The sequence below is a fragment of the Hakea prostrata genome, chromosome 11, assembly GCF_041222555.1.
Source record: "Hakea prostrata isolate BN-2017 chromosome 11, UWA_Hpros_2, whole genome shotgun sequence".
Lineage (NCBI taxonomy): Eukaryota > Viridiplantae > Streptophyta > Magnoliopsida > Proteales > Proteaceae > Hakea > Hakea prostrata.
The window spans coordinates 5,766,418-5,788,171 of NC_142610.1; the positions used below are offsets into that span (position 1 = coordinate 5,766,418).

The 21,754-nt window shown below is 38.2% G+C and overlaps 1 protein-coding gene across 3 annotated transcripts in view; it reads right to left on the bottom strand.

Annotated features, from left to right (window-relative positions):
- LOC148999754 (SNARE-interacting protein KEULE-like) overlaps positions 1-21,754 on the bottom strand; it is a 51,402-nt gene that overhangs the window by 23,845 nt on the left and 5,803 nt on the right. For all 3 annotated transcript variants that reach the window (XM_089139438.1, XM_089139436.1, XM_089139437.1), the window contains 3 exons: positions 14,236-14,294; positions 12,405-12,486; positions 8,835-8,913 (listed from right to left, as the gene is read on the bottom strand). In XM_089139438.1, coding sequence (XP_088995564.1) covers positions 8,835-8,913; positions 12,405-12,486; positions 14,236-14,294 — 220 coding nt within the window. The remainder of the gene's footprint in view (positions 1-8,834; positions 8,914-12,404; positions 12,487-14,235; positions 14,295-21,754) is intronic.

The window sequence follows — 21,754 nt, forward strand, 5'->3', positions numbered from 1 at the left end:
CTTCTTAAGTCCTTTTTCAAGGACTTCTATTGTAAAGCTATATGTAGACAGCCACATCAAATGGAAAGAACAAAGATCAAATGTTGAATTATTTTTCAACTTATGCTCCTGATGTAGCCTTAAATGAACGAATTCCTGTTAACCTAGATCCTTTAAGAGAACCAACTCAAATGGGACCAATTCATCAAAATTTGAAAAGAAACTCAAGTGGGACCTATGTCCATGGTATCAGATTATATTCAATTCTTCTCGGAGTCTATGACATGAGATTCCTATGTGCTACAATCAGAGCACCATGCACATCGGTTTGACAGACTTACAGTGGAATTGAGCAAGGCTGACATAGCAACTTCTATTAGTCTATACTCTAGAGGAATTTTTATTTCCTACGAATCAACGTTGTCATGTAAACTCTTATTCTTGCACAATTTGCAGATTGGGTTTCATTTGATATTTGATTACTGATGATGTATGTGCATACCTTTTAGTTATGTGTTCATATTTTAGTGTAGGTTGAATGTTTTCCTTCATTTTCAATTGAATTTGCTTATCATTTATGTAAATTTATACCTCACGTTAGATATATGGAAATACATTCAGTTTCATCCACATACAACCAAGCACATGAGAATCCAAAAGACCATTGTGTGTTGCTTTTTAGTCAAACTAACAATGGATATGTGTTTGTAGGCCTTAAAAAGAGGCTATCTAAGAAGAACCAGACCTTAAAGATGCATAAAACCCATTGAAGCATACCGCCAAAACCTTGATATAAAATGAGATTTCAATCCTTGGTAGTAACATGTGGGTTAGTAGCATTGACCATTCCTAGGCAAAACTCTGGCATTGTAGGAACACTAAGAATGAAGTCTTCAACTCTGGGAACTTTTACAAAGAATGATGGGGCATGACAAAGTTCATGTGCTTTTGTTCAAAATCAGCAGCTCTCTCTGTTGGGTCTTCAGTCTTCTTTAATCACATCTCCAGTTGGTGCAACTTCTTTGATCATGTCTTTGCAAGCCTCTATAGTACCATCTTCAGCATTGCCTGTTCTAATGTCCTCCTCTTTGACCTCTTCAGTAATCTTCCTCACCTGCAGAACTGTTGTTCTTGTAGTTTCAATTAAAACCTTTTTCTCTTCAAGTAGAGTAGGACTAGGAACTAGATCGGCGGTATACTGGATAGTACATAGAGGAAGTACTTCTTCAGTAACTTTTTGGAGTCACTTCAGGAATTTCAGACAGAAGTCGATGGGTTGTGTGGGCTTCAAGGCAAGGGAACTACTTTTCTGTTTCCAGGGCAAAAATCATATCTGGTTCTTTGTTGTATTGTCAATTTGCTTCTGGGGAAGAGTCACTAATTTCTCCACTTAATCCTCTCCTCTTTTGATTGGTGCATAGAGAATGCTTCTTTTGCATCTCAGCTGCATTCTGTAGAGGAACAGTTTCTTTCTGGTCATTGTGCACAAACCTGCACTTGTTATCTCTTCTAGATATGGTTGCATCATTATCGTGCAATGGATAACCATTGTCTCCCAAGTATAATGTTAGACAGTCTTATGGAAACCACATCACACCATGTCTCTTCTAAATATGAATACAACTTTATGGAAACAAGATATCTTAGTGAAACTTCAAGTTTATCACTATTCAGGAGGGATGATTTAGATGGGGATGTCTCTTAGTGTTAAGCCAGTTTTTTTAACAAAATACTCTAAGGTGACATTAACACTATTGCTACTAACAATTACAGGGGTTACCATGTTCACCTAATTTCACCTTTGTGTAGAAGGTGCAGCTATGCTCCCATCTTCCTCTTCTCTCTCTACGACTAGGATCATGGTAACCATATGAGTCTTGCTGTGATAATCCAAGTAGTCCTTTTCACCATATGAATCATCTCCACTTGACTCATTCGGTGTGTCTAGGTAAAGTTCCTCATCTTCACCATGAAGCTTTCATCAACCATCTTGGAGATACCTTTCCAAGGGCTGAGAACACCATTTTGATTGAGAACAGTAAGGAGAGCTAATCAGCCTTATGACTCAAATAGGAATGGGAAAGAAACTCTTAAAGGAGATAAAACTTAAGAACCTATTAGACCTTGGACTCGTTATAGATTTGTGACTTGAACACTTACAAGTTTGAAATTTATTCTACACTTATAACTTAAGTTGGATAGAACTTAAATAATTAAATCAATTAGTTAGACTATTTCAGGCCCATAGAGTAGTCCTATGACCACATAAACCTGTGAGACAGAGGCCTAACACGTATATCTATCAACCATGGGTTGATTTGAAAGGAAAAAGTCCAGTTTGGTGCTACATCTGAATCAGCTGCTGCTCTTATTGGTGTTCTACTTATCTAGGTACTGATTAGTGTAGCTTTGGTAAGGAAACTCCAGGGTGGAAATTTTTTTGGATGAATAAATGAATTCATTAACCAACTAGGTGAAAGAGGGGTAAGGTGAACGACAATACAAGAGCAAACCAAAAAAGAAACCAAGCCCAGCCAGAGAAAGCAAGGGCACCTAAGCAAAAATAGACAGATACCTGGACCAAATAGGGCAAGCTCTGTCCATTTGGAACAGGGTGATGACAAAGATGTGCCCTCTAATATACTCAGGTAGGGGCAAGATCCTATTGGCAGGCAGTGAGTAGGCTAAATGGGTTTTTTTTTTGTTTGGTTTGGGGGGGGGGGGGGATTAAGTGTAGAATCATGCTTTTGGTAGCTTGAAGAGAATTGATGGACACCAGGCAGGAAGAGGCAGCTTGGGAGCAAAAGCAGGTATGGAAGGGCAGGAAGGGATAAGAGAGGTAGTAGATGGGCTAGAGATGAGAAGCCCATTAGGGTCGTCAGAGATAAAAGGCTAAATGGGGCTCTAAGGGGGGAATTATTTAGGGTTATTGGCAAAGTCATGCCAGTTCCTGCTGTGGTTGTGGATTCAGCCTTCAAGACTTCATTGATGCTCCTCCGCAGGAGTCTACAACGCTCCTCCCTATCAAGGCAAGCTTGATGCCTACAGTCTGCTCCTCCTTCTGATCACCCTTTACTAATATTTCTATTAAATTTTTCTTGAATTTTGGTCTCCCTAAGAAAGCCAACATTCGAACTTAGATCTATATCAATTCACCACCAGCTTTGTCCCAAAATCTAACTGTCATCCCTATGTACCATCCCCTACCTTCAAACCAAGTTACAACCAATTCCAATTATCTGAAATCCCAAGAAATTAGCAAGTTCTCAAAAAATAGTACTCCTAAAACCCTTAAATCAAGAACCTACTTTTAGCCAATTTACCCGTTGGAACATTACCAAACTTGAGGATCATCTGCCTAGATCATTCCCTACATCTCCTCTAAGTTATCCCATTCTGCCACCTGTACACCTTGGTTTCCCTTCTGTAGAAAATCACCCCATATCAAGATCTTCTCATTATCCATCTCCTAACTTTCTTCCCATACCATGACTTTAGTGTCAACTTCCTATTATCAATTCATTCAATTACATGTCCTTATTTGCTTTAACCTGCAGCGAACCCACAAAGCCTCATTTGAGATCCCTTGTTTTTACCCTATAGACCCCATAATTGAATTTTCAAGAAACCATTTCTTGAACCCATTTGATCAGAGATCTTGGGAGAACTGGTTCCTTGTTCTTCATGTGGTTATTTAATTAAGTAGTGGTGGGCCCCTAAAAGAATCCTAAATAGAAGTTAGTTGGGTTTTCTCTAGAGATTTCACGTAGGAGTCTTAGTCTTTTATCTATAAATACAAGTTGATCAATGCATTGCACAGCTGTTTTTTATGAATAAATTTTTGAGTTGAAAAATAAATAAAAAAAGACTTGAGAGAAGTTGTGGGTTCCCAAGGTGGGAGGCCTGCGGCTGGACTGAGCCATTGTTTTCTGCAACTTCTGAAGTTCTTTTCTTGTTGAAGCCTCGGCAGCAACTTAATTCAAGAACCTACAGCAGCTCCAGTCTCCCTCCAAGTAAGCATAGCCCTCCCCTCCATTGCAACCTATCCCAGCCCCTTCCCTTCTTTCCTGCAATCCCACCACAACCCTGCTTTCTGTTTCTTTTCTTGATTCTTGTGGCAGAAATACAAGAAGAAGAAGAAGAAGAAGAAGAGGGGGTGGGGAGAAGAAGAAGAAGAGGGGGTGGGGAGAAAAAGAAGAAGAAAAAGAGAAAACCAGAATTGAAGAAGAAAGAAAGAAAAGAAAAAAAAGAGAGCGAGAACAAAAAGAAAATCAAGATTCTTGGAATTCTTTTAAGAATCCAGCAAGAGTACTCCCATCCCCTTGCCACAAGTCTCACACCCCTCCCTCCCTTTAACAATTCCCTCCTACCCCTCCCTCTCTTATCCAAAATACTTCCCATCCAAATTGAACACTTATTTCCTCTATTTTTCCCTTCCTTGATTTTTCTTACCATCCCATACCTTTTCCTACAAACCCTAGTCATCCAGATATCCTCATAAGTTGACTAGTAAATTTAATTCTCCCACAGCATACCCAAACCCACCCATTCAGCTTTGTTAAACCAACTAGTACTCAAGATTCTTCTCCAAAACATCCTACACATAACCCTAACCATATTGAGAGCATAGTTATTTGTTGGTTCTTAAAAGAATCCTAGAAGATCTAACCCAATCCCTGGGTTACATCAAAAATTTTCACAAAATGGCTAGGACACAATTTGGGGCCACAATCAAAATCCTTCATAAGGATAATGGGGCTGAGTACTTGGGTGGTGCATTCCTGACTTACCTAGTTGACCATGACATCATACACCAAACCAATTGCGTCAACACTCCACCACAAAATGGAGTCGCCGAGCACAAGAACAAACATTTGCTTGAAGTAGCACATTTCTTAATGTTACTATGCATGTGCCTCCTCAGTTTTGGGTGATGCAGTTCTTACTATAGCTTATTTGATTAACCAAATGCCTTCCCAAGTCTTGGACCAGTGCTGCCTCCTTGAAGTTATTTTAGGAATAGCACCTTTATAGTACCTCCCAAGGTTTTTGGTTGTTTTGCCTTTGTCCAAAACCACCATGTTCCTGGTATGTTGGATCCATGAGGGTTACAGTGCATTTTATTGGGTGATCCTCCTACACAGAAGGGTTATAAGTGTTATCATCCAGGTTCTCATCATTTCTTTGTCTTTATTTATGTTATGTTCTAGGAACAAGTTCCTTTCTTTTCCCCTACAACTCTTCAGGGAGAGTGTCTCAATGAAGAGGTTCTGGTTTTGATCCCTCCTTTAGATATTTCTCCTATTGATTCCTGCAGATGATCTTCCTTTAGAAGATGGAGTGACCAGATAAGAATAGCTAGTGGATGATGTGCAAAGGGAATAAAAAACTTTGAAGACTTATCAAAGAAAACAAGTAAGAACCCCCTTCGTGTTTAGTCAATCGGAAGCTTCGGCTCGTAGTCCTAAAGTACAAGTTTCTCCAGATGACCCTATGTCTAAAGGTGAGCATATCTCTAACCCTTCTTTTAACCCTACTTTATACCTACCAATTGCATTGAGAAAACAGCCATGGACTTGCACCAAACATCCTATTTCCAATTATGTTTCATATTAGTCCCTATTCCCAGAGTTTCAAAGTTTTGTTTCTTTTGTCCTCTGCTTTTGTTCCTAACACTTGGCAAGAAGCATCATCTCACTCAAACTGGAAGGAAGCAATGGATGAGGAAATGCGAGCTCTGGAGAAAGAAAAAAAACATGGGAATTGGTAATTTTGCCTGTGGGAAAGCAGACTATTGGGTGCAAAGGGGTGTTTATAATCAAGCATGAGGTAGATACGACCATTGAAAGGCACAAGGCAAGATTGGTGGCCAAAGGCTTCACTCAAACTTATGGGAGTGACTACTAAAATACATTTACCCTTGTTGCCAAGATGAACACGGTTCAGGCTATCCTCTTACATGCAATGAATAAGGGGTGAAGCCTACAACAGTTAGATGTCAAGAATGCTTTTTTATAGAGAGAACTCCAAAAGGATGTGAATATGGATATGCCACTTGTGTATTCCATTGGTGAGACTTATGGGGAAGTATGCAAGTTGGAAAGGGCATTATATGGGCTGAAGCAGTCTCCGAGAGAATGGTTTGGAAGTTTCCATAAGGCGATGATTTCCAATGGCAACAAGTAGAGTAATGCAAAACACACATTGTTCATTAAAAGAGCTGGTTCCCACTACTGTACTTCTAGTGCATGTGGATGACATTGTGATCACAGGCAATAGTGAAGATGAAATTTTAGCTTTGAGGACTTTTTTGGGAACTGAGTCTGAAATTAAAGACACAGGAAAACTCAGGTTTTTCCTAGGTCTGGAGTCAGCATATTCAGCTAATGGTGTGTCTCTCTCTCAAAGAAATACGCTTTAGATCTGCTTAAGGAAACAGAGATGTTAGCATGTAAACCCGTTAAAACTCCTATTGAGCCTAATTCACACTTGAAGGCAAAAGAAGGAGAACCAGATGATAAGATAAGCTATCAGAAGTTGGTCAAGAAGTTGATCTATTTGTGACACACTAGACCAAATATCACATTTGCAGTGAGTCTTGTCAGTTAGTATATGCATGATCCCAATTCCTCACATTTGGGTTCAGTATACGGGATCTTGAGGTATTTGGAGGCTACTCTAAGGAAAAGCATTTTGATTTCAGCCCATGGACACCTTAGAGTTGAAGCATACACAGATGCAGACTGGTCAGGATGTCCAAATGAGAGGAGGTCTACCTCTGGTTATTGTACTTATGTTGGAAGCAACTTGGTAGTGTGGAGGAGCAAGAAACAAGTTGGATTCATTCAGATTACCTTTGTTACCTCAGATAACCAGCTGGCTGAATTGCTTACAAAGAGCTTAAATCTCAAGATGTTCAGTAATACCATTGGCAAGCTGGGCATGATAAATATCTATACTCTTACTTGAAGGGAAGTGTTCTAAGGCAAAGGTTTAAATTTAATTTCCATATTTGGGTCTTCCTTATTGAAGGTAGATTTGCTAGGATCTTTATTATAATCTTTTCTGATCTTTTATGTTTTCTTGCAATGTTCCCACACTGGGAAGATCTGATTTGCTTTGTATTTGGTAAGTTAGTAGTATAAATAAAGTTCATGTTGTGTCCTTCAAACACAAGTTAGGATTCAACAAGAGCTAATTAAGATATAAAGAACCTACCCATCTTTAACTAAATTGGACCAGAAAATAAAACAATTAAACAATCGAAATATAGTTCAATATAAAAGATAAAAAATGACTACTAATACTGGGAGATTTTGAACTCAACACTAGTAACCATGTTTTAGGTCCATTAAGTTGGGCGGTTATACTGCTAATCCATGGAATGAAGGGCCAATGCCTACATAACCTAATTCCCAAGAACCTAATTTGGTGCTGGATTTGCATCAGTGTCCCATGAATTTAAGGCTAGAAGAATTTGCTAGTCAACTTTGTGGTTTCAACAAGGAAGTCACACACGTACTCACATAGAACACATCACTGCAGGGGCCTACATAAGTAGTGCAGAAGCAGCTGAAGACAAAAAGCTGCAGCCCAAAAACTTCAAATTAACTCCAAAAGTGTCATATGAGAAAGTACCTACTCCATGTGGCACTCATAATGCCCTTGATCTTGAAAAGCTTATTGAAGAGGTCCAAGTTGATGAGACCAAGTAGACAAAACTGGAGAGATAGAGCTACAAGATTACACAGAGATTTGATCAAGAGGGCTGGAGGTGTGGCTAAAGAAAACCCCATGGTTATAGCTATTAATTTTGAAGGCGAACAGATAGAGTTCACCATGCCTTCGTGGTCTTAGTTGAGAAAACACCCTAGGTTGAAGAGCTCATTCCTAGTGTTTCTAAACTGCCAGACATCTGCCTAGAAATGGTCAAGGCTGCCACACACATGTTACTTCCCTCACACCATTACCAAACTCGAGAACAGATCTTTTCAAGATGGTGAGAGTTGATGCAGATCCGACATCCATTTTGGTTCTAACTAATGGAAAAATCCTAGGGCTGGGTCATATAAAGGTTGGAACTTTTATTCAAAGTGTTTACTCAGTACTGCACCTCCCCTAGTGAACTTTGGAATTTGAATACCACATGAATAAGTCTTATCAGACTTGGCTAAAATGACGAAACTGTCTTCCCCTCCCTCCTCTGGTTGACATAAACATGCTATCAGACAGGAGTCAGGGATCTCCAAGGTGCTTCATGTACGGAAGATGAAACATTGTTCCAGTTGCAATCGATAAAACTGATAAGAAAAACAAATGATTATAGCATGATAAAGGAAATAAAGTGATGAATTTGGCAAGTCCACAGCTCCTTTTTGTTCACTAGGTGGCTTCAAAGCAGGAGTTTAGATCCTAAAATTAGGTTCAATGGATTGAAGACATGTCTCGCTTACATAGGTACATAGATTAACTTATTTTCTACCTCAACCCAATAAGTCACACAAAATGTGAAAAAGATCAAGCTATGATTTAACCAAGATTGTTGGTCATGATGGAACAACCCTGTAAACAACATACGAAACACTACCTTGGTCAGTTGTACCCATTCTGCTTCAACTAACTCCAGTCTCAGTGGCTGCTGAAAAATAGCTCACTTTCAAATTTATATTAAGCATTGCCAAGACACTCTGTTTTAAAAGAACAATTGCATGGAATGCAGAAAAGCACAACATGTAAGTTGCCTTTTCAACAGATGCACCAACTACAAAGCCATATGCTAGCAGAGAAAACAAACTGTAGAGTTCATCTCAGAAGGAAATAGGAAAATGGTTACAATAAATCAAAAACATAATTACTTCTCTTTTGTTGGCTGGATGAAGTATATAGCATCCATTGAGGGCAAAGGTTGTCTTCGTCTGAATAGGTCTTCCACCACTGCAAGATTCGAAGAGCAGCATCAACAAAGACGGAGGAGAGATTCTAAACTCAAAAAAGAACAAGACTTTATGGGCTCACTTGAAATTCAAATGAAGAGGTAAAATCATAAATTGGAGATTGCTGCATCAGTGAATGATGAGTATTTGAGAACTCAATAATATTTAGTACCACATAATATTTATAACAAAGATATGACCCCACAAGAGATGTGAGGTCATTAATTAAGATTTTACTGCTTGTGTCCATGATGCAGGACCCAACATCCACAGTCAGTGGAAGGACGAGGCCAAAAGAAGCCCCTAGGATTGCTGCCAGCACGTACAGCTGCTACCCAGCAGCAATTTATGAGCATTTTATACTTAGTTTTTTCTCTAGCAGTGTAATTTATGTTAGGCAGCAGCATTTTTGTAATTCCGCCCAACTTTAGATCAAGGACAGCAAGGTCATTTAGGTTTTCTTTCCTCACCGCTGTTTTGTCATACTATTGTTCACATTCAACCATTGACTCCTGCATTGTGATAAGCTCCCCCCTAGTATACCTCCATCCCGTAGTACAAGAACTTGCAGAGATTTGGGAAATATTTGGTATTTCTATGCTAGGACAGGTGACCTCCAAGATTGGAAACATGATATATCTTGGTTGAGATCTCAGTTCGAGCCACACATATAAAAGTAACATTGTGAACGAGTTGGATAAGATCTCATCAGAACTAGAATTACTCAACGCTCTAGGAGCAGTAGACTCATGGAAGATAATCAGTTATTCACTTGTTAGCTTGGTTTTTGATAGATAATTTACCAGAGATGCTGGAGATAATTAACAATGTGTAGAACAGATATTCTAGTTATTTTACATGAAACGTATGGTTTGATTGCTTCTACTATAAAATTATGCTTGGAAAAGGTATTTTAGCCTTTTTGTACATTGTAGCTGTTAAGATGTAAACAACCCCATGGTCCAAAGTCAAACTCCTATATGGACTATATTTTTTCGAAAAAAAATGATTGTGTCATCTCGTTCAAAAGGCTTCCAATAAGCTGTATACCAAGTTTCAAACCCAAGCTAGGTAAAAACTCCACAGAGCCAGTCAAAGGAGTTTCCATTCGAAAAAACACACCAATTCGGCGAGACCCCAAGATCTCGGTATTACTTCTTCTTTCTTTCTTTTTTTTGGGGGGGGACCTTTGAGTTGCCTCCAAGACCAAGTTCTTGACTTATTCTCCACTCAAAAGTAGAGTTGTTGGGGCTTTCTTCGCATGCTGGGGCAAAGCAAAGGGCAGAGTTTCAAGTGACTTGTTATGGCTGTTGACTCTGGATACCATCTGAAATTATCAGTCTTCTATTATGTGTTCTAAATTTATTTTTTTCTTTTTGTTTGGATGAATATAAATAAACACCCCGAAGGGAAGAAGAAGGGGGGGGGGAGGAACAGCCAAGCTAAGAGGGCCTGGAAGACAATAACAAAGAGCTATCAAGACCCTAGGTAACAACAATAAGCCTGTTCCATGGGTTGCCTACAAGAGGTTTGTGATGCAAGAAGAAAATCCTAGAGCTAACATCATTACAGATGGCTTCCCAAATCTAATATGGGGAACGGGATTCGGTAGTCCATCTGCCGAAGTTATGCTCTATCCGAATGTGAGAGATGTAGGCCCCCAGAACAAGCTTCCCTAATGTTTCAACAATCAAAGAACCTCCAAAAGTGGAACCTAACCAGCAGCACTTGGTGTCCAGGGGCTGGGGATGCCTAGATCTAGGCCAAATAGAGGAGAGGGCAGGAGACCAAATAGGGCAGGAGAATGGACAGGCAAAGAAAATCTATGGGGTGGTCTCTAGCTCAGAACAGAAGATAGAAGAGGGGCTGACAGGTATGGAGCAGTGGATAAGGAAGGATTGGGTGGGAAGACAGAGGGATAGGGTTCTCCAAACAGTAAAGGCTTGACGGGGAATGTTACCCTTGAAACAAGCAAGCTTGGTCCAAGGGACAGGGGGAACGGTTTTGGGTATGGTTCCAAGCAGAGGCAGTGGAGAAACTGAAGTTTTTAGAGGGAAGCCAAAGGAGTTGGTCATGGGAAGGGGGAAGAGGGGATGGGGGGAGAAGGGACCAAACAAGGACAAGCTCCTAAGGAAAAGGGGAGGGAGGGACCCAAGAACTAGCACGAAGGAAGTGAGAGAGAGCGCATAATTTGGGGATGCCAGAGTATACTGTTCTGGATCCAAGGACATGATAGAGAATCCCAACAGCATGCCAAGGATCAAGCCACAAGGAGATATTGGTTCCATCAGCAATTGAGAAAGACATAGCAGAGAGCGTAAGGGGGCGGAGGGACAGGAGTTTCTTCCAAGAGTAACAGGAGTTGGAAGTGGGAGAGGCAGACCAGGAGTTATTCTTTACGAGGTAAGAAAAAACCCAATCAATCCAGATGGGGCTTTCTTTGGAAGAAATCCTCCAAATGAGCTTGAGGAGACCCAGAATATTGAAATCTTTAATTTTGCGGATACCAAGGCCTCCTTCGAATTTGGTTTTGCAAACATGGGACCAACTAGTGGGGTGAAGGAACCTAGAAGTTTCCTGACCTTTCCAGAGGAAGCTACTGAAGAGAGATTCAATAGATCTAATGATGGCTTTTGGGAGTGCAAAGATTCCACTCCAATAAATGTAGGAGGCTTGGAGAACAGATGTTTTCTTTCATAACTAATTCATATCCTTGTTAGTTTCTAGAGATCTGAAGTACTGGATTGATTCCATCTTTGGAGCACGTATCAGCAAGATTCCTACCCTATTCATTCTGACTCCCAGCCACGCAGGCATGGGTTGACAAGTTATCTGAGCTTTGCGCATTCTGTTCAATTTATTCCATTCCTATTAGTCTATTACCACTGTGATTCCACCCTGTTTCTTGTTTTCCATTAATCTATCTACAGGTTAGTGTAGTTGCCAAGGCATCTAGTGTCGAGCCTTGTGGCCTAGCTGTTGCTGCCTTAGTTTTTATCCTCTCAGGATGCCTTAATGCCTCAACACCATGACAAAATATGCAGGTCAGTGTTTCATTAGAAACACTTCCTTATCATCTCTTATCCCTTTTTACCATTTTCCAACAACCACAAGGACAGCTGAAATCACTGCCAATGGTATGGCAGGCCATGGATGATTGATACAGGGATCGGACAGGGGTGGCATATCCTTCTCTCTCAATCAGATAAGAATTCTTTACCTTGGGCATTAATCTTGAAGAACATTATGTTAATACAGAAACAAAATTTTCTTCTCTCTATATTAATAAAAGAAAAAAAATTATTTGGGCTTTGTCTTTTAAACAGATGCCAAAGCATGATATAGTAAAAACCGAGAAGCTTCATTTGGAAATTGTCTTCAAAAGAATCGAAACAGAAACTAGAAAAAATTTATATTCCTATTCCCCATTTTATAAATAAAAACAGACACATGTAGCACCCTAAGTTTGAAAGAATGGCATTATCTGCTTACATGACACTCCTTCCTCTGTGATGTCAGCCATCTTGCAAGAGCAAGACATTACTTTGACAGTAACTTTATCCATGATAAGTACCTGTTAGTGATTAGTTAGAGTTAAATTATCTTAATAGAACACTATCTCAAAGAAATTATGAAACAAATCCTCAACAAATTTTGAAAATAATGCAGAGCAGCAAACCTGCAACCAATTACGCAACAGGAAGTAATATAAGAAAGGCTTCCATGTTGACAAGGGGATGAAGACAAGCCAAAAAGGCTAGTGAAGCATGCAACAGCACACTAATGAAAATAAGCTTAAATGAAAAAGGGAGGGGAAAAAATAATCAATAAACTAAAGAACCAGTTGATGGACATAAAGTTGCCATTGGACAACCAGCAAAATTTTAGCAAAAATAGGATAAGCGTGAGTTGATAAAAGAATGTTACACTATATGGAAGGAAAACCCAAGTGCATGAGATACACAAGACAGAAAACAATAAGAACCACATCTTAGTTCAATATTAACCCTGCGATGGGGTTGATTCAGTGTCCTTGGATATATAGGAGATAAGGTCCCATCAGACCATAATCTACACGCCTCAAGAGTTGAGCCCCATTTCATACACCAACAAAAGAGGCTGTGAAGGGCTGCAGAACCCAACGGCATCCTTTGAAACCCAAAATTTTTAACTCAAAACCTCACAAGACCTGAAACATCAACCATAAACTATGGAATCCCTAAACGTTAAACCTTTTAAAATATGAAGCATCAGCCTGAAATATGATAAAATGGAAAGCAATAAATCTAAAAGCTAAAGCCCCATGAAAGTTGATTGGACTCCAACTGAGAACAAAAATCAATTAGGAAGGAAAGAAGAGGAAAAAACTACTAATAGAAGGCAAAGTAGGTATATGGACTGTCCAGGCCACCGTTCATACATCCAATATCATATTTTAGAATCATTCCACAGTCAGAAAAGAGCAAGCACAACAAAGAGCCTCCTTAGGTTCTAGCATGTCAGAGACATTTGACCTATTAAATACCCCCATGCAACACTCATCAGCATTGATAGGTACAAAAGAGATTCATATTGTAGGTCTGCCCACTAGAAAACACAACCTAGACTACCCAACCTCCACCATATATGATGGATGAATCATTTTAAGTTCATTAAAAATCGGTACATTAAATTATAAATAAATGCAAAAGGTTCTCAACACCAGCCATAATAACCGAGGCAGCAAGGTGACCACAGCATCTGGCAGGGTAAAAAAACTAGGTGACACCAACAGGCAGAAATGCGCCCACTAGGCATCCACAGTGCCCAAGGCGACCAAGAAGTTGGGATGCCTAGGCATTTCCATGGCATCTAGCGGCACTTTGATAACTATGAGAGTTGGCCTGTGGTTCTAAAGAAGTCAATCCAAACTGGCATGTTTATCTGCTTTTATATATGCCATATGGCAGCTTTTGGTTCTTAAATTCTGCACAGAATTTCTCCACATCAGTTTTAATCCATACTATCAATTCCAGACAAATGAATCATGCCATGTGGCACATCACCTGGTCAATTTTGGTCAATAGTAGGATGACTAGGGAAACAGTTCAATCACATGATCCAGTATGGGTTTGAATCAGACATAAAGTCAAACCAAGCAGTCCTTTAACAATCCAAAAGAGTGTTACATTGGTTTCTAATCAACCCACCACATTGACTTGGGTTTCTTTTTCTTTTTCTTTTTTCCCTTGGGTTTCTTTTTCTTTTTTCTTTTTTCCCTTGGGGGGGGGGCACTGAAAAGAGAAGTAGAGTCCCTTTTCCCTTTATGTAATGATAAAATTACCTTCCAAGTAGATTTTGAATCTCCAGTTTTGGCTGATCGGAGCATTTCATGCAACAATCCTGAATAAATATATCACCAGAAGAACTGAAAAATTAAACCAGGAAGGATAATACATATAGAACTAAGCATGATGAGAAGTCATAAAAGTGCCACAATATATACGCACACTAGTAAAGACGACAAGTGCAAACCTACATATTTTGTATTCTGTAGACATAAATTTTTAATGTTTAAATTATTTTGGAATTTTTATTGACTTTTTAAATATAATTCATTTGTTTAATTCAGAGCCAAGCTACATTAATATTTTTAGTTACCTTTGTATTAGGCATTGGGATATTGTTACTTCATTTTAGAGTCGCCCATTGGTTGGTTCTCCAATGTAATCAAAATTATGAATTTTAATAAAATTAACTCACAGAGAATTGCAATAATCTAATGATGGTTTACAGCCATAAATTCTAAATTTTAAAGTTTTAACCCACATAAGGGGAGAGGAGAAAGTCCATGTGCATGATTTTTTTAGTTTTTAATTTTGTATGAGTTAAGCCATATAAAAGGGAGAGGAGAGAGTGTGGGTGCATCAGATTCTTTTTAAGTAAGAATTAACCAACATGTAGGGAGAGGAGAGAGAGTGTGGGATTTTTTATTTTTTATTTCTTTTTTTGGTAAGAGTGAGTGAGATTCTTTATTTAATTTGTATTTGGTAAGTGTGTATGGGATTATATGCTTCTAATCACTCTCTCTCTCTTTTGGTAAAAGTATGCTTCTGATTACAATGCTTAAAAAGGGGATTCCATCCATTGGTTTTGTCAAAAAGTACGAGATAATTTAATTTTAACCCATTATCAAGGGAGATGCACTTATCATTATTATTGTAGACTTGGAATGAAAAATGCAGTTAACATTATGTATTATTAGATTGAAGAAATATAAAAGTACAATTGTTGACAGCATCTAACTTTAGTAAAAACTCTACATAATTTTCGTATTCAAGGTTATGCTTTTATCGGGGAGTACATGTCTCACTCAGTTCACATTTTAATATCCCCACTCCTTAGTTGGATAGTGCAAACATAGCTTGCTTTATTTTTAATAAACTGCACCCTATATCACGTAATGTCTACATGAAGATGAGTACCAGAACAACAAAAACAACTTCAGCTGTTGTCCCAACTTCATGGGTTGGCTACATAGATCCAAACCAAAAAAAAAAAAAAAACCAGGGAAATTTTGAGGTCCAAAAAGAAAAGGGGGATAAAGATATGAGAACAGAGGGATGGGTATGAAATAAAAATGGAAACTGAAAAAAGAAAGAAGCAATGCGCAGCGCGTAGAACCTCAGTTAAATGAGGTTTGCTACTGGATCCTTGCCCTCCAACAAGCTTTATATGATCTCTACCCATAAAAAGGTCTTTAACCAAGGTCATACTAGAAACAAGACCAAGACTATGCATTTCCTTCCTGACAACTTCTCCTGTTCTACCTCGTTTACCTCCTTCAATCAGGATAAGATCACTCCTCACAGGGGCATCCCTATGCCTCCATTGAACACGACAATACCACCTCAACTGACTCTCTTAAAGCATGTCATTGATCGAGTTGACAACCAAGTCATCTCTAACACATTGATTCCTTTATCCTTCTTAGTTTTTCCACAGATTCACCTTAACATCATCTCTGCTACACATAGCTTCTCAGTAAGTAGTTAATGAACTCCAACATTCTACCCCCACCAGTCATAGAACAGTCTTATAGAACTTTTCTTTAAAATTTGAGAGAAGACATCACCATAGTTGTCAAAGCGTCCGCCTAGGCGCGCCTTGGCAGCAAAGCGGTTTTAAAGCCGCCTAATTTTTTACCGCTTAATTAACAAACTGATTTTTTTTCCCGGTTTTTCGCCTAGACACTACCACTTTGCCGCCTAGACGCTAAAGCAACCACTTTTTACATTTTTTTATTTGCACATAGTATTTTTTTCTTACTTTTTTTAATCATAATTTATTCTACAAAGCCGTATCTAAATTTATATAGGCGAGTCATTTCAGAATCGAGGCCCAATTTGCAAATGAACTCCAAAGCCCAAAGTGTCTATCGGCAACAGAATGTGAAGCATGAACCATACTCACATCGATAATCAATGAATCATTAAATAAACAATGGCTTGGAAATCAGAATAATGAGATCTATTAATTTATCATGTCGGCACTGTTTGGTAAAAAAAAGGAGAAAATGGATACATCAATTATGTTTCCTATTTAAATATTATTCATGTATATTTAAGAAAAAAATCATGTTAAAAATAATTTCACTAAACTATATATGAATAATATTGTTGAATGTTTGTTTAGCTTATTATAAAAAGTATTTGCATTAAAAAGTAGTTGTATTAAAAATTTTGATCCAACCGTTTTAGTCGCTTTATTGCTGCCTAATTGCCTAGACGGAGCCCCAATCGCTTTGCCGCTTTGGCAGCTATGGACATCAGTCACACAACACTCCACTTCATTCATCCTACTCTAATTATTTACAATTCATCATCCTTCATAATATTTGTGTATATCATTATATCTAGACACTTTTAATATAACTAAAATAAACTTATGGTCATCATTCAACAAGACATAGCAAAATTTTCGTTTCAAGTGTTTAGTGGACTAGATTAGGACTTTAATTCGAGTTTATTTGAGCTTCCTAGAAAGTTTTAAGTTAATTAATAAGTTAAGGATTGGGTTAAGCATTTCTTGTTTAATTTAGGAGTCTGGACATGAATTTCTTATTAATGAAAAGCCTTTTGATGTTCAGCGCTTCTTTTCTAGTAAAGATCATGTCCTGTATTTGACCAAGGTTAGTGCAGTTGGTAACTAAACTAGTGACTCCTTGACAATGTGAAGTCCATAGAGTCAACTTGAAGCTTTTTCCCAAATTCTTGAAGATCCCCTTCAAAAGTCAAGGACCAGCTCAAGATCAATAATCACTCTTTGTACAAGAACTGTTAACCAAGGAAACTTGTAAGTTAAATCCATCCCAATCCAAAACAATCATCTCCAAAACCTGAAAACAACCAACACAAATTGATCCCAAACATCTTCTGACATCGTTTCCAAAACCATCATAAATCCATCCAACTGTCAGACCTTCTCAACCTAAATGATGCCAATCAACACCTATTTGGGAGTTTAATTATTGAAAAAAGCCTAGGGTTAGGTCATAAAGAGGTTGGACCCTTTATTTGAAGGCTTTACTTGGTACACCAAGGTGGTAAATGAATTTAAGTTTATTTAATAGATAATTTCCTTTTTAGAGGCCATGTGACAACTTAAAAGTCACATGACTTAATTAGAATTAGCAGATCCACTTTACTGAAGCTCAAATAGGTCTTCTATAGCTTTTCATATGGTTACACTTTTATGAAGTATTGAGTTTGTTTCTTGTTAAGCAATCCCAAGATTTGTTAGTACCAAGTAGAGAGAAGAGACATTGAGGGAGAAGTGAGAACAATTGGAGACTAGGGCCAGGTGACAGAATGTATTTTCTATCATATAACCCACCATAAATATTTATAACAAACCAATTACATGAGGAATATGACTCCTAACTCTAATCCAATTAATCCTAAAGATTAACAGGAAACTCACTTAGTCTAGGACACTAATAAGTGAAGACCTAAAGCAATAAGCACTCCCCCCTATTGTGTTACATCAATAGGTGATATTCATAAGGAATATCTTTAACACTCCCCCCTCAAACTGAAGTATACACAAAAAACTCCAGGTTGGACAAATAAAAATAAACTTGAAAGGCAGCACCATCCTTGAACCATGTAACGATCACATACCAACAAGCTCAAAGCCACACTCCAATCAATTGTCATAAATCTAAGTCTTCCCAAGAAAGACAATAAATTCAGCAACTAACGACTACATCGAATTCTCTTCTAGCAAAGCTCACAAAATGCAACATCCAGTAGCAACAAAAAAGTCCAGCAACTGTGTAACACCTTAGTGGCTACATAAAAGTCTACAATTGCAGCTCCAGTGCTTGTAAAAATATTTCATAAAAGTGAAGCTCCTATGGCTACACAAAAATTCAAAAAACTGCAGCTCTAGTGACTAACTGACTACACAAAAGCCTGCCCAATAAAGGCCTTCCAACAACAAGAAACTCACTCTTCAGTGTACAAAATCCAATAAAAAAAAATTGTAAAAGATCGATTTGCTTGTTGTAGACATTGAACTGCAAGCATCTTCAATCTCCCCCTCACTTGTAGTATTACACAACAACAACAACAAGCCTCGTCCCAACTAAATGGGGTCGGCTAACGTATAGTTTACACACGACCAAAAAATACCAAAATCTAAAAAGTAAAGCTCCATATATCTTTGATCAACCCTTCATTAACAAATAAAATCCCAAACCCAAGTGGTCCATAGTCCACCAAAATAAGATAATGGCAAAATTGCGATTAATCCACCAATCCCAACTCCATCCTTGGTTGAGTCCAAGACTCCAAGTAAACAAACCAAATAAAGTCAATCCTGGGTTCCAAACCCATTTTGAAAATTCATGGCTGAAAAAATCAGCAAACTGGCCCAACTTAAAGATATAATGGCAATATTTTAATAAACCAGATTTTTTTCAAGGGGTTATTGGTAAATAAAGGAAAAGAATGGCACAAAATTGAAACAGGAATGGCATGTATATATTTACGAGAAAGAAAAAGAAAACCAAAGCCAAACTGTAAACTTGGAAGGGAAAAAACTTACCGGCAAGATGTGAAAAGCACAAAAGGCATGGGAACAAATTAAGGTAGGAAATAATCATTAAATAAGTTAAACTAAAAAAAAGGGAAAAAAGAAGTCAAAAAGGTAACCTGAGGAAGAACATGTTGAAAAGAAGAAAAAAAACCAATAATGCATAAATAGGCTGAAATAAAGCCTACACTATAGAAAACAAAGAGAGAACCACTTGTAATTAGATATCTGACCCAAACAATAACGGAAAACCCAAACAAAGCAAGTCTAGGTATCAGGGAAAAATGAGAAGTTAGGAATCAAAAAGAAAAAAGGGAACTTAGCCCATCTTCATCATGAATCAAAGGTGGAAACCTTGAAAAAGAGAAGTGCCCCAATCTCCATTGCAGACAAATCTAGGTGGGTAAAGCTGGAGATACAAACAGAACAAACACAACTTCAACCCAAGAATGTCAAAACCAGAAATAATCTTCTACCAAGGCTCAATCAATAGTGGAAATCCGGTCTTCAACTATTGATCAATAAAAGCAGGATAACAAGAATTGTTCGATCATTATAATTGACAGAAAAAGTGATAAACCAGAAATGGAAATTTCTTCCTCTCATCTTGACTTCAATTTAATAAAGGTAATACAAACAACAAATTAGCAACCATGGAGAAGATACTCAGAAGCAATCATAGCAACAGAGTAAATCAAGTAACAGGTCAAGAGGGAGAATGTTGAGAGGTTTGGTTTATTTATTCATTTAGTTTGTTATTTCTTGTTGCCCAAGTAAGGGTAATTATGTAATAGTGTACTTTTCACTCCATTATAAATAAAGGGCTTGGGATCACATTGACCTATTCAAGCCATTCTACCATAATCTATTCTTACAACATGGTATCAGAGCCAAAGGATGATTAGGGAAGAGAGGAAGAAGAAGAAGAAGGAAAAAACTCTTTCTTGATTCTCCCTCTCTCGGTTCTCTACTGTTACTGCCACCATCACAGTGCCTAAACAACCATCCCACCACCATCGCTGACCTGCAACACCTGTCGCAGAACCACCATAGGCATCGCTATAACCTGACATCACCCTGCAGCTTCTTTCAGACCTGAAATCACCATCACCCGCACCTGCAAATCCCTTTTTAGCCATCGCCTAGCCATTCCAGAACCTGCAACTCCTTCTGTCTTCAACCTGCAACTCACCTTTCCCCCTTCAATTATACCTTCAACTCTCCTTTGACCCATTGACCTGTTTGCTCCCTTTTTTTTGTGAATCACAAGAGCATTGCAATCTGAAAACAGAAACACACCATCACCTTACCTTCTGCCATGCTCCTTTCCATAGTTTCTGCCTTTTTCTTCTACAATAGAGACCTCTGGTTCTTTCTCTGAACCAGCAACATTAATTCTCCTTTGAACCAGTGGCCCTAAAAAAAAAATTTAATTAAAAAAAAAGGAAAGAAAGAAAGAAAAAAGACTAATGTTGTTCCTTATCCTATGAATCCTTAGATTTATTTGGGTGGTTAGGCTATTTGATTCTGCAAATTTTAGTTATTGCAAAAGGGTGAAGACTGAAAAAGGCAAGAACCTTTATTAAAGACCTAATTACCACCAATGGTACTACTGCTCCCACTAGCTCAAAACATTATCCCACCTTCCTTCTCTTTCAATAAGATTTGATGGGACAAATTAAACGATCTGATCTCAATTTGCATACCTAACTATTGTTGGACGCATTACGGGCACCACTATCAAGCCTACAACCATAGGTGCTTCTCAAGATAAATGGATCTCAAATGACTCTCTTATCATGTCGTTACTTTTGAATTCCATGAATCATAATCTAGCCCATGGATACCTATTGCTTGATACTGCAACACAAATCTAGAAGGCTACTACAAAAACATATGGACAATTGAGGAATGATGCACAAGTTTATGAGCTACAAAAGAAGATTCATGAGACTAACCAGAAGGAACTAACTATAGCTCAGTACTATGTTGAAATTTGCTCTCTTTGGCAGGAGTTAGATCACTATGGCGACTATCACCCCACGAAATATGATAATATGGCTACCTGCATATTGATAATATTCGTGTATATGACTTCTTGGATGGTTTGAATATGGAGTATGATCAAATCCAGGTACAGTTATTGAGTCATTCCCCCTTTCCTACACTAGAACAATCTTATGCCCTTGTTTAGGGTGAGGAAAGTTGTTGTTTGGCCATGCTTCATGCACCTATTGAGGAGAAATCAGCCCTATAGTCTATTGCCACTAAAATCTAATTGTACCAAGGAGATTGTCAAGTGTGACCACTATCAAAAACCATATCATACTAAGACCAACTATTGGAAGCTTGGGAAGCCTTCGATTTTAAGCCAAAAGAGCGCACAACGGAGAGGCAAACCAAAGGCCAATCTTTCTAAGACTATTACCACAACACTTGCTGCAAACATTGGTTTTTTTCAAGAGGAGTTAGCTACTCTATGACGTATTCTACAGTCTTCTACTACTAGTGCAACCTCTATTATTGTTCCTTTCACTAACCATACTAACTCTTATCTTGCTACATCAAGTAAAACTTTTACAAGCTTCCATGTTTCTTCTATTTCTGCTCCTTGGATCATTGATACAGAAGCCACAGATCATATGACAGATTCATCCTCTTTTTTCTTACATTATTCCCCAATTTCAAAGAAAAATAAAATTTGCATTGTTGATGGCTCTTATTCTTCTATTGTTGGAAAAAGGACCATTCAGCATTCTTAATCA